The sequence below is a fragment of the Chiloscyllium plagiosum genome, unplaced genomic scaffold (genome assembly GCF_037043375.1).
Source record: "Chiloscyllium plagiosum isolate Xiang-an unplaced genomic scaffold, Cpla_swu_hap1 HiC_scaffold_20, whole genome shotgun sequence".
NCBI lineage: Eukaryota > Metazoa > Chordata > Chondrichthyes > Orectolobiformes > Hemiscylliidae > Chiloscyllium > Chiloscyllium plagiosum.
The window spans coordinates 7,904,149-7,917,646 of record NW_028270158.1 but is presented as its reverse complement, the minus strand read 5'-3'; the positions used below and the strand labels follow the sequence as shown (position 1 = coordinate 7,917,646).

The window sequence follows — 13,498 nt, the reverse complement described above, 5'->3', positions numbered from 1 at the left end:
AGGGAGCAGCGGGGGAAGTGACGAGGACCAGAGGGGCAGCCGGGAAGGAAAGCAGTGACCATGTATATCAGCAAGGCAGATGGAAGCTGCAAAGCAGGACGAACAGAGTAGTGTTCTCTAGTTTACTACCGGTGCCACGAGATAGCGAGGCGAGGAACAGGGAGCGGGCGCAGCTTAACACATGGCTGCGCAGCTGGTGTAGGAGGGAGGGCTCCCGATATGTAGATAATCGGGATGCCTTCCGGGGAAGGTGGGACCTGTACATGAAGGACGGGTTGCATCTGAACTGGGAGGGGACCAATGTCCTGGGTGGAAGGTTTGCTCGAGTAGTTCGAGAGGGTTTAAACTAGTATGGCAGGGGGATGGGAACCTGAGCTGTATACCGGAGATGAGAGTTGATGCAGATGAGGCAATAGCAAGAGGTAGACCAGCTAGTGGGAAGGATTTTCCTGGCAAGGAACCAAGGTATCAGTTAAAGTGTGTTTGCCTTAACACAAGGAGTATCAGGAATAAAAATGATGAACTTACGAGCATGGATCAGTACCTGGTGCTGCGATGTTGTGGCCATAACAGAGACATGGGTTTCTCAGGGGCAGGAATGGTTGCTGGATGTTCCAGGGTTTAGAGCATTTAAAAAGAATAGTGGCGGGGGGGGGGGGGGGGGGGGGGGGGGGGGGGGGGGGAGAGAGAGAGAGAGAGGAGGGGGTGTAGCACTACTAATCAGAGAGGGTATCACAGCTACAGAAGCTTCCATTGTCGAGGAAGATCTGCCTACTGAGTCAGTATGGGTGGAAATTAGGAACAGCAAGGGAGCAGTCACCTCTTTAGGGGTTTACTACAGCCCCCCCAATAGCAGCAGGGAGATGGAAGAAAGCATAGCTCGGCAGATTTTGGAAAAGTGTGGACGTAGTAGGGTTGTTGTAATGGGTGACTTTAACTTTCCCAATATTGATTGGAACCTCCTTCGAGCAGAAGATTTGAATGGAGCTGTTTTTGTAAGGTGTGTTCAGGAGGGTTTCCTAACTCAGTCCGTTGACAGGCCGACGAGGGGAGAGTTGAAACTTTATTGCTGGAACAGCACAGCAGGTCAGGCAGCATCCAGGGAACAGGAGATTCGACGTTTCGGGCACAGGCCCTTCTTCCCGAAACGTCGAATCTCCTGTTCCCTGGATGCTGCCTGACCTGCTGTGCTGTTCCAGCAATAAAGTTTCAACTTTGATCTCCAGCATCTGCAGACCTCACTTTCTCCTCGACGAGGGGAGAGGCCATTCTAGACTTGGTGCTCGGCAATGAGCCGGGGCAGGTATCAGATCTTGTGGTGGGAGAGCATTTTGGTGATAGTAACCACAACTGCCTCACATTCTACATAACTATGGAGAAGGACAGGATTAGGCAAATGGGAGGATATTTAATTGGGGAAGAGGAAATTATGATGCAATTAGACATGAGTTAGGAAGCATGGATTGGGAGCAATTGTTCCATGGTAAAGGCACTATAGACATGTGGAGACTGTTTAAGGAACAGTTGTTGCAAGTGATGAATAAATATGTCCCTCTGAGACAGGCAAGAAGGGGTAAGATAAAGGAACCTTGGATAATGAGAGCAGTGGAGAGTGTCTCGTCAAAAGGAAGAAGGTAGCTTACATAAGGTGGAGGAAGCTAGGGTCAAGCTCAGCTCTACAGGATTACAGGCAGGCGAGGAAGGAGCTTAAAAATGGTCTGAGGAGAGCCAGGAGGGGGCACGAGAAAGGCTTGGCAGAACGGATTAGGGAGAACACAAAGGCATTTTTATGTGAGGAATAAGAGAATGGTCAAAGAAAGAGTAGGACCGATCAGGGATAGCATAGGGAATTTGTGTGTGTAGTCTGAGGAGGTAGGGGAAGTCCTAAATGAGTTTTTTGCTTCTGTCTTTACGAAAGAAACGAACTTTGTAGTGAATGAAACGTTTGAAGAGCAGGTGTGCATGCTGGAACGGATAGAGATAGAGGAAGCTGATGTGCTGAAAATTTTGTCAAACATTAAGATTGACAAGTCGCCAGGCCCGGACCAGATTTGTCCTCGGCTGCTTTGGGAAACGAGAAATGCAATTGCTTCGCCACTTGCGAAGATCTTTGCATCCTCACTCTCCACTGGAGTCGTACCTGAGGACTGGAGAGAGGCAAATGTAATTCCTCTCTTCAAGAAAGGAAATAGGGAAATCCCAGGCAATTACAGACCAGTCAGTCTCACATCTGTCGTCTGCCAAGGTGTTAGAAAGGATTCTGAGGGATAGGATTTATGACCATCTGGAAGAGCATGGCTTGATTAAATGCAGTCAACACGGCTTTGTGAGGGGCAGGTCATGCCTCACCAACCTTATCGAGTTCTTTGAGGACGTGACTAGAAAAGTTGATGAGGGTCGAGCTGTGGATATGGTGTATATGGACTTCAGCAAGACATTTGATAAGGTTCCCCATGGTAGGCTCATTCAGAAGGTCTGGAGGAATGGGATTCAGGGGAACATAGCTGTCTGGATACAGAATTGGCTGGCCAACAGAAGACAGCGAGTGTTAGTAGAAGGAAAATATTCTGCCTGGAAGTCTGTGGTGAGTGGCGTTCCACAGGGCTGTGTTCTTGGGCCTCTATTGTTTGTAATTTTTATTAATGACTTGGATGAGGGGATTGAAGGATGGGTCAGAAAGTTTGCAGACGACACAAAGTTTGGAGGTGTCGTTGACAGTATAGAGGGCTGATGTAGGTTGCAGCGGGACATTGACAGGATGCAGAGATGGGCTGAGAGGTGGCAGATGGAGTTCAACCTGGATAAATGCGAGGTGATGCATTTTGAAAGGTCGAATTTGAAAGCTGAGTACAGGATTAAGGATAGGATTCTTGGCAGTGTGGAGGAACAGAGGGATCTTGGTGTGCAGGTACATAGATCCCTTAAAATGGCCACCCAAGTGGACAGGGTTGTTAAGAAAGAATATGGTGATTTGGCTTTCTTTAACAGGGGGATTGAGTTTAAGAGTCATGAGATCTTGTTGCAGCTCTATAAAACTTTGGTTAGACCGCACTTGGAATACTACGTCCAGTTCTGGTCGCCCTATTATAGGAAAGATGTGGATGCTTTGGAGAGGATTCAGAGGAGGTTTACCAGGATGCTGCCTGGACTGGAGGGCTTATCTTATGAGGAGAGGTTGACTGAGCTCGGACTTTTTTCATTGGAGAAAAGGAGGACCTAATTGAGGTATACAAGGTAATGAGAGGCATAGATAGATTCGATAGCTAGAGACTATTTCCCAGGGCAGAAATGACTAACACGAGGGGTCATAGTTTTAAGCTGGTTGGAGGAAAGTATAGAGAGGATGTCAGAGGTGTGTTCTTTACACAGAGAGTTGAGAGAGTATGGAATGTGTTGCCAGCAGCAGTTGTGGAGGCAGGGTCATTGGGGACATTTAAGAGACTGCTGGACATGCATATGGTCACAGAAATTTGAGGGTGCATACATGAGGATCAGTGGTCGGCACAACATCGTGGGTTGAAGGGCCTGTTCTGTGCTGTACTGTTCTATGTTCTATATACCCATCTCTCTTTTGAAACCTCGCATGGAATCCATCTCTACCACCCTCCCAGGAAGTGCATTCCAAATCCCGACAGTTATGTGCCATCTCACTCCTAGCTCTTGCTGACAATCTTGAAATAGAGACCCCGAGGTACTGACACACCAACTAGTGGAAACATAATATCCTTTAACCCTGTCCAAATTGTTCATCATTTTGAACACCTCAATAAGGTCACCGCTTAATCCTCGCTGCTCCAATGAGATTACAATCATAGAGATGTACTACATGGAAACAGACCCTTCGGTCCAACCCATCCATGCCGACCAGATATCCCAACCCAATCTAGTCCCCTGCCAGTACCCGGCCTATATCCCTCTAAACCCTTCCTATTCATATACCCATCCAAATGCATTTTAAATGCTGCAATTGTACCAGCCTCCACCACTTCCTCTGGCAGCTCATTCCATACACATTCCACCCTCTGCGTGAAAAAACTGCCCCTTAGGTCTCTTTTATGTCTTTCTCCTCTCACCTTAAATCTATGCCCTCTAATTCTGGACTCCCCCACCCCAGGGAAAAGGCATTTATCCTATCCATGCCCCTCATAATTTTGTAAACCTCTATAAGGTCACCCCTCAGCCTCTGACGCTCCAGGGAAAACATCCCTAATCTATTCAACCTCTCCTTGTAGCTCAAACTCCCAACCCTGGCAACATCCTTGTAAATCTTTTCTGAACCCTTTCAAGTTTCACAACATCTTTCTGATAGGAAGGAGACCAGAATTGCACACAATATTCCAACAGTGGCCTCACCAATGTCCTGTACAGCCGCAACATGACCTCCCAACTCCTGTACTCAATACTCTGACAAGAAAGGAAAGCATACCAAACGCCTTCTTCACTATCCTATCTACCTGTGACTCCACTTTCAAGAGCTATGAACCTGCACTCCAAGGTCTCTTTGTTCAGCAACACTCCCCAGGACCTTACCATTAAGTGTACAAGTCCTGCTAAGATTTGCTTTCCGAAAATGTAGCACCTCGCATTTATCTGAATTAAACTACATCTGCCACTTCTCAGCCCATTGGCCCAGATCCTGTTCTAAGCTGAGATAACCCTCTTCGCTGTCCATTACTATCCCGCTAACTCTACATATCCCATGGCTAACTTACCTGGCCTACACATCCCTGGACACGATGGGCAATTTAGCATGACTAACCTGCCTGTCTTTGGACTGTGGGAGGAAACCCATGTAGACACAGGGAGAATGTGCAAACTCCACAGATTGAGGGGGGACCTGATTGAGGTCTGCAAAATCATGAAGGGTATAGACAGGGTGGATAGAGATAAGCTTTTTCCCAGGGTGAAGGATTCAATAACAAGAGGTCATGTATTCAATGTGAGGTGTAAAAGGTTTAAGGGGGATACACGCGGAAAGTACTTTACACAGGGGGTAGTAGGTACCTGGAACGCGTTGCCAGCAGAGGCAGGCACGGTTGATTCATTTAAGGTGTATCTGGACTGATGCATGAGTAGGTGGGGCGCAGAGGGGTACAGATCCTTTGGAATTGGGCAATAGGTTTAGATAGTTGATTTGGATCAGCACAGGCTTGGAGGGCCGAACAGCCTCTTCCTGGGTTGTAAGTTTTCTCTGCTCTTTGTTCCACAGACAGTCGTCAGAGAGTAGAATCGAACCCGGGTCCCTGACGCTGTGAGACAGCAATACTAACCACTAAGCCAATGTGCCACGTATGGTGCAACTGTTAACTATCATCTTAGATTTAGTGCCTTGTTGCCTGCAAGCATTCTTGATGAAGAGCTTATGCTCGAAACGTCGACTCTCCTGCTCCTTGGCTGTTGCCTGACCGGCTGTGCTTTTCCAGTGCCACACTTTCTGACTCTGACCTCCAGCATCTGCAGTCCTCACTCTCTCCCTGCGTGCAGGTGTGGATTACTTCACCAGCTGAGGAAATTGTGAATGCAACTCAATACTAAATCAAACTGATCCACCTCAGACCGTACAATGCAGGGATTTATCCCGGCGATACTTTCAGATTCGGATTCACAAAGATAAAGAGCTTTCAGGGTTTACACAGACCTGCTTTCCTCGTGTCTGCAATAGCAGTTGCTGGGGCAACACTTCGCACAAGGTCTGGGTTTAAATCATCTCTTCCCTCTCTCTCCTCAGGGATCACCATCATTGCCTTCTCCCTAAACGTTAGCAGGGTAGAGAACCATATTAGAGAATGCTTCCCATTCAGCTTAAGAAGTCCTCGTTCCTAAAGAAAAGACATTTCGTAAACATGCAGGCAGTCCATGGGTTGCAAATGGGTTCCATTCCAGAGGCCACTTGCAAATCGACTTGTATGCACGTGGGAACACAATGCAGGTCAATGGAAAGGAGCAGTTGTAAGCACTGGAAATGTTCGTATATTAGACCTTTAAAATTACAGCCTGTGTGGGATTGTGTTTATAAGTTGGATGATTGAAAATTGGGGTCCCCCTTTATTTTAATTGCATTAGTCCACTATAATGTGGGCAGATTCAGTAAATAGCATTTACTGCTAAAGTTAATGGAAGGGGAAAAAACTAAAAAGGTATTACAGAGAGACCTCGATATTAAATCAAAATGACAGCAAAATGACAGCAAAATGACAGCATTTAAGAGAAATACAAAAGGAATTTCTTGTAAAGATTTATTTAGTTGGAAGCCTGCAAGTAAATGCATTGAAGGTTGCTCTGATACATACAAGCCAAAACCCTTCCAGGAACACATGGAGAGTTCAGAGAGCAGACAATTTTACTAGCTGTTATTGTCATAAATAAGATGAGTTGCAGATTTTTATTAGAGAATTATACAAGCCTATTAAGTGTTCTAGGTCCCCATTTTGTTGAATTTGATTAGTCACATTCATCTGTAGCTGCAAGTGAGGAATGTTAATATTTTTTATTAACTGAATAAGTGGGTTCTCTGTCAACATTTTACTCTCCTTGGGTTTTGTTAACAATTGAATAGAGTGGGCTAAAATGTTCAATGAAAGTTACAAAGACATTTCCGCAATAAAAGGGCAAATTGGTCCTCACTTTAAGTTAATTTTACAAAGCATTTTGCTCACAGACTTGACTGAAGCTGCATTTCTACTTGTTTACCTTATCAAAAGCTCAAAAGCCGTTTTCTCTTTCCTCAGCTTGGTCAGATAACGTTGCTCCTCTGTCGAGCCTCCGTATATTAGAAAATAAACTCTGAAAGAAATTAATTCCAACATATCAGGCCTTCAGGCATCACACATACACCTAATGATTCATCTGGAAACACGTACACAACTGATGCTTAGGTTAAGGGAAAGGCGGAATGTTTATGTTACGTTGGCACAATATCCCTTTGAGTCAGCTGCATTAGTCACACTGCTAGTGTTCAGATTGCCTCGTTAACTGTGGGAAATTGAAGTAATGATTCTGATGGAGATAAATTTGATCACCAAGCTGCTGCTGCTGCAAAAAAACATTTTCCAATTTGTTCACATGAATGAATGAGTGGGAGAAACAAATAAAACTTACTCGGTTACAAAAAAACCATACAGCACAGAAACGGGCCCGTTGGCCTGACAGACTATACCTGCTCCTTCTCACAAGCATCCTGACACCTCATCTCACTAACACGTGTCAATTCCCTTCTCCCTTGATCTACTGTTCTCTTAAAAGGCATCGATGCGATTTGCCATAACTATCCCACACGGTAGCAGATTTGACATTGTAACCACTCTCTGGATAAAGAAATGTTCAGTATTTCAAACAAAGAACAGCACAGTAAGTACAGAACAATGAAAAGTGTTCCTAAACTGAACAAGATAACAGCAGGCCAAGGGCAAAGCTGTGCGTAAGTGAAAGGGGCAACAGAGCGGAGGGGGAGTGTTAAATAGTCTCAAATTAGGCTTTTGTTTTCAAAGCCCTACTCCCATCTTTTCTCAGCACAAGGCATGAAGCAGTGAGATGAGAACGGAGGTAAATAATCTGGATCACCTGTACCTATTAAGACGGAGCACTCAGATGTAAGTGGGGAAACAGTTAAAGAGAAACGACATGCAGAATCTATGGAGCTAGTTCTGTGGCACCAAGTAATTTATGTTCTTTATTAACGCATTAAGTTTTCAGAGTTTATTGAATTGATGCAGTGAGCTGCTACAGAGTACTGTCCTGCTTATTTATGGCCGAGGTTTAACAACCATAAGCACAATTTAGCTATAAAATCTCCAGTCTCAGACTCGGGCTCGTTGACAGTTACAAATGAACCTGGTAGTTCCGCAGAGCAAATAATGCCAGAGTCAATGTGAAAGTTCCTCATTCACCTTAACACAGCTCCCAGGCAACTGGAATCCTACACTGGATATTCTACAAGGTAATAAATGGGCTGGAGATTAGGCAGCATTGACAATAGCAGATACAAGCCGCTCCTCATTTCTGGAATTCCTGGTGCAGGTTTAATGCAGGGATGGGTGAGCCGCCACCGACGGCTGCTTTACGTTTTGATGAAAGTTGGCTACACAAAAGTGATAAGTGGCACACGTGGGAACAGAAATTGCCAGAGGACTTCAGCAGCTCTGGCAGCATCCACAGAGCAAGAAAAACAGAGTGAACATTTCGAGTCCAGTGACTTTTATGGACTCGTTAACTCTGCTTTCTCTTCTCCGAAGCTGCCAGACCTCCCCAGCAATTTCTGTTTTGATTTGTCCCAGCATCTGGAGGTTCTTTATTTTATTTCAGTACAGTGGCAGAGTGCGCGGAATGAGCCAATGTCTTGCTGGATGGGTATATGAATAGGAAGGTTTTAGAGGGATATGGGCCAAATGCTGGCAAATGGACTAGATTAGGTTAGGATATTTGGTTGGCATGGACCAGTTGGACCGAAGGGTTTGTTTTTGTGCTGTATATCTCTATGGCTCTAAAGCTGTGGGAAGTATGTGCAGAAAATAATATTATAAATAGGATGGGAAGATGAATAGAGCCATTTTCCCGAATTCCGTTAGTAATTACCATAGTGGGAGCAGCCTCCTCCTTTCCTACTCAGACAGCAAACTGGTGTCCAGATCCAATTGGCAACCTCGAGCTCATTTAATTGGAAACAATTTAATTTGCACAATCTGATATCTTTCATCAAGAATGATGGGAGAAGTAATGTTATGTCTTTATATGAAGATTGTCACACAAGAAACCTCTTGATCATTCATTCCAATTACACTTTTTAATAAAGATGCCTGATCCTCAAGTCCACTTTCCCAACCCACGTCTCTGGGTTTCATTACGGTCTAAAAGTAAAACAATTGCAGTCGGATCTGCTACAACACGGTTCTTCAGCAACCTTGTGTTATAAGAAAATTGCACAATAGCAGCACTATTTCCACTAATGGGGCCAGAATTGCATTATAACCAACAGATGCTTTAAAAGTGTCCCCAATTGGTCAAATCGCATTACAGCAAATTTGCATTAATGAAACGCATGTTATAGCAGAACGACCTGTACAACCTCAGTACATCTTCAATGATGGAGCACCCACAACTGTCTGCTGCAGAGTCAACTATGAATGTGTGTGGAACTCAGGAGGATCCTGAATCCAAGAAGTGCTATTAGAATGAGAGCAGAAGGCTGTTTGGCTCATTGCCCCTACCCTGGCTCTCTGAGTGAGTGTCTCATTCCCCTCCTATCTCCCAACAATCTTGCACAATAGACAATACTTTTTAAATAAACTATCTTTTGAAGGTCTGGATCAAACTTACTTCCACCGTACCTTCATGCAGTAGTTCCCACACCCTAAGCACTTGAAAGAGTTGTTCTTCGTGTTGCTTTTGCTTTTTTTTTTTAAACTAAATGACTTTAAATCCATGTCCTCTCATCTTGGATCACGTTGGCTGTTTGGTGCCTGGATTCACAACACCGGTTTAGAGAGGAACTGACGATGAGAGACAGAGAATCCAGTCATTGCTGTACCAATGATACCAGTAGGACATCAAACAGACTCTGCATCGTCAGTATGAAGAGCTAGAGACAAATTAAGCAGCCAAACCCAAAAGTTAATAATGTCTAGATTATTAAAAGAGCCAAGTGCAAACTAACACAGGGGCAAATGAGATTAGGAAAAATGAATGTGTGGCTCAAACTGTATCATTGGGATGGTCTACACTTGAACTGCCTTGGGGCTGCTGTTCCAGCAAGGTGCATAACCAGACAAGGAGACAGGGATTTAAACTAAACACTGTGGGAGGGATCAATACATGAATAGGAGAGGTTTAGAGGGCTATGGGTCAAATGCTGGCAAATTGGACTCAATTAATTTAGGATATCTGGACGATTTGGACAGCAAAGTCTTTTCCCATGCTGTACAGCTGACTGTACGTGGTCAACCAAAGAATAGACACAAGGCAAGAGAGAAAGTTATTAATATGAGAAATAAAAACAGATTGTGTTAGGAACAGATAGAGGGGCCAAGCCTGGAATATTTTCAGAAAACACACAATAGATGAATCTGAAAACGAGAAAGATCCTAAAGCTACAAAAGGCATGTGACTGTGCAAAGGTGGTTGGCAGGTCAGAAGATTGGACTTTAAAGATTGATACAGTGGAAAAAAATCAAATAGGAGAGAATTCAAGTCAGAAATATCAAAACAGATTGGAAACGTATCTATAAATATTTTCAAACGAAACAGGTTAAAGTCCTATGAAAGTGACTCTGGGGAGTTAACATATGAAAATAAGGAGCTGACAGTCTCCAATACTGAGGACAGAAGTAACTGTAAATAAGGAAAGGAAGGACAGCAGAAAATTACAATTCCTAATAAAGTGATACTGAACTAATCGCTGGAGCTGCAGGCGGAGGAGTTTCCAGATTCGGATGGATTTCATCCTAAAGTCTAAAAATAAAAGTCTAGTGACACAGTTGGTTCGCTGGTTTTAATTTTCCAAAACTCCCTGGATTCAGGGAAGATTTCATTAGACTGGGAAAGAGAGAATATAATGTCTTTACTCAAAAAGGGACAAAGAAAGCAGAGAACTACAGGTCTAACATCTTTTGTGGGCAAAACGTTAGAAATTATGATTAAAGATATTATTGCAGGGCACTTAGAAAAATACAAGCTTACCAGGCAGGACCACCATGATTTTCTGAAAATCATGTTCAATCAATTTATTGAAGTTCTTTGAAATAACATGCTATGGATAAAGGGGAACCAATGGATGGAGTGCACTTAGATTTCCAAGTGTCTGATAAAGCCATGACAAAAATATATCTCATGGCGTAGGGAGTAATATATTTGTGTGGATAAAAGATTAGCTCATTGACTGGAAACAGAGCAGCCGTAATAAGCCATCCCTTGGTTGGCAAGGTGTAATAACTGGTGAGTCATAAGGATCAACACTGGGTCCTCGACTCTTTACAATTTAAGAAAACAATGATTTGGAGAATGGGATCAAAGGTATAGTAGCAAGATTAGTTGATGACACAAAGACATTTAGGAAGGTATGGTGGGAAGAGAACAAAAGGAGGCTGTAAAGGGATATTGATAGGTTTAAGAGAGTGGGAAAATATATGGCACGTGGAGTACAGTGTGGAAAAATATAAAATGGGCCACTTTGTGCGTTTTGACTTCATCCTGCCAACCTAAATGGCAAGAGATGACAGAACTCTGGAGACGCAAAGAGATCTGCATGCCCTAGCGCATGAAACGCAATTGACTCATACGCAGGTAACAGCAAGTTAACAAGGAAAGCTAATAGAATGATGTAGTTTACCAAGAGGGGAACTGAATCCAAAGGTAGGGAGGTCATATTCCAGCTATTCATGCCATTGGGAAGGAATACTACGCACAGTACTAGCTTCCGTATCTAAAGGAGGATATAAATGCTTTGGAAGCAATTCTTAGAAGGCTGATACTTGGAATGAGTGGGCTGTCTTGTGAGGAAAGGTTGAACAGGTGAAGCATATTGCTGGGATCTCAAACAGTACACAGCAGCTTGTTTGAAACACAAGATCCTGAAAGGTCTTCACCAGGTGGATGTGGACAGCATGTTTCCTCTTGAGGTAATCTAGAACAGAGTCACTGTTTAAACATAAAGGGTCACCCATGTAAGACAGAGAGGAGGACTGCTTTTCTTTCTCTCAGAGGGTCTGAGTCTTTGGAATTCTTCCTCAAAAGATGATGGAAGCAAAACTTTAAATTGTTTTTAAGGCAGCTGTTGATAGATTCTTGGTGAGAAAGTGAGTAAAATGCTATCAGATGTAGACAGAAAAATCAGATTAGCCAGGACCTCAGAGTGTTGGAGGAGGATTGATAAGTAGAGTGGCCTCCTCCTGTTCGTAACTTGTACATATGTAGGTCTATTAGCAAAATCCCAGCAATGAAATATGTGATCAGAAAACTTTTGTTAAGGACTTGGGACCATGAATAAATTTTAGAAGCAGAAGAACCCGCCAGTTACGCTTGGAATGGTGCCATGCTTTATTTTACATTCAGCTGAGAGGGAAGACAGGCCTCAGGTTAATGTTTCACCTGAAGAGTTTTGACAGTGCAGCACTGAAGTGTCAAACTGGATAATGTGCTCAAGTCACTGCAATGTGACTCCAAATCAGAAACATTTATTCAGAGGTGAAAGTACGATTTCTGAACTACACCCTACGTCGAACTCTTTAGGAGAGGCAGTCTGGTAGGGCTTGCTTGCAATTATAGTCCACAGAATGAGAAAACCAAAGAGACGTGCAAAATTATTTGGAACTCCAGTGGAGTTCAAGATATGGGACATTAGTGGAACAGTTACAATACTGAACTAGCACCACACTGGTGAGAGTGCACCTCAGATTGTGACAAGTTGGAAATTGAATACAAAGGCCCATTTCCTTTCTCAACAATGGTTTCGAGGGGATACTAATCCACAAAAAAAAAGTAGTTGACTCCTAACCCTCTCTGAAGTGATCAGCTATTAAAAGACAATAGCTTCCAAAAGGTGATCGCAATTGGGCATATTCAATACGGCTTGCTCGGAAGGCTCTCATTCTGAATTTTAAAAACTTCACGCTCAAGAGCTCTGTAAATAGTATTACCGGAGAGGCTTGCCAGGCCTGCTCACTCTGTAAATCTCCAGCTGACGAACAAATGACAGTTCTGCATCATACAGTACGACGTAGCGGGGCTCGATTTCGTGCAGTACACGGGAAAGGCTGTACGGATCGCTGCAGCCCTTTAAGGGATGGATAACAATGAGGGGCTCCTTCAGGATTCCATAGCAGGCATCTGTTGGAAGTTTTGCAATCACACCCTTTGATTGAGCTTCCTCGTTGCCGGTTTCTGGGCTAACACTTTCTTCATTCTCCCCTTCCCCCGCTCCTTCCTTTGATTTCTCAGAACCTTCATCATTTTCTCTTCCTACCATTTGAGTCAAAGTCAACTCTGGCTTCCTCCTGTTTTTAGCTGTCTCTGCTTTTGCTTTCTTCAGCTTTGGCCCATTGCTAGGTTTTGATCTCGCCTTGGTTTTGCCAGGCTTCCTATCCTTTATGCAGGTTTCCCCAGCATCCTCTGCCTTTTCGCTCTTCCCGAAGGTTTTGTTATACAGTCTCATTAACAAGTCTTCTGCTCCAACAGTAATGTATTCCTTCAGCTGGGCACAGGTTCTATCATCGCTGGCACAGATCAGCACATGACCTAGAGGCAGCAAAAGAAAACACTGCTGTAATCAACCAGGCTCATGAAGAAACACTTGCCTACAATATCAGATCACATCGCGAAAAGAGACATACCACCGAAGCTTTCTCGCTTGTACTCATCAGGACAAATACAAGAATTTCAAGTTTCAATCAATCACAACAATTTATACTGCAGGAAACCAGAGGTGTTGATTGGATGAGGCCTTGCAATGGAGGTGTTACCTTGGAGCTTGTAACTCCATTATTTCAACTAACGACGTACAGTCTGCAAA

The 13,498-nt window shown here is 43.9% G+C and overlaps 1 protein-coding gene across 1 annotated transcript in view; it reads right to left on the bottom strand.

The window, feature by feature from the left end:
- The window catches only part of ercc4 (excision repair cross-complementation group 4), a 148,323-nt gene that overhangs the window by 8,091 nt on the left and 126,734 nt on the right, over positions 1-13,498 (bottom strand). Inside the window, exons 10-12 of the mRNA XM_087998058.1 lie at positions 12,627-13,224; positions 6,691-6,783; positions 5,639-5,751 (exon numbers count right to left, since the gene is read on the bottom strand). Of these exons, the coding sequence (XP_087854184.1) occupies positions 5,639-5,751; positions 6,691-6,783; positions 12,627-13,224 (804 nt within the window). The remainder of the gene's footprint in view (positions 1-5,638; positions 5,752-6,690; positions 6,784-12,626; positions 13,225-13,498) is intronic.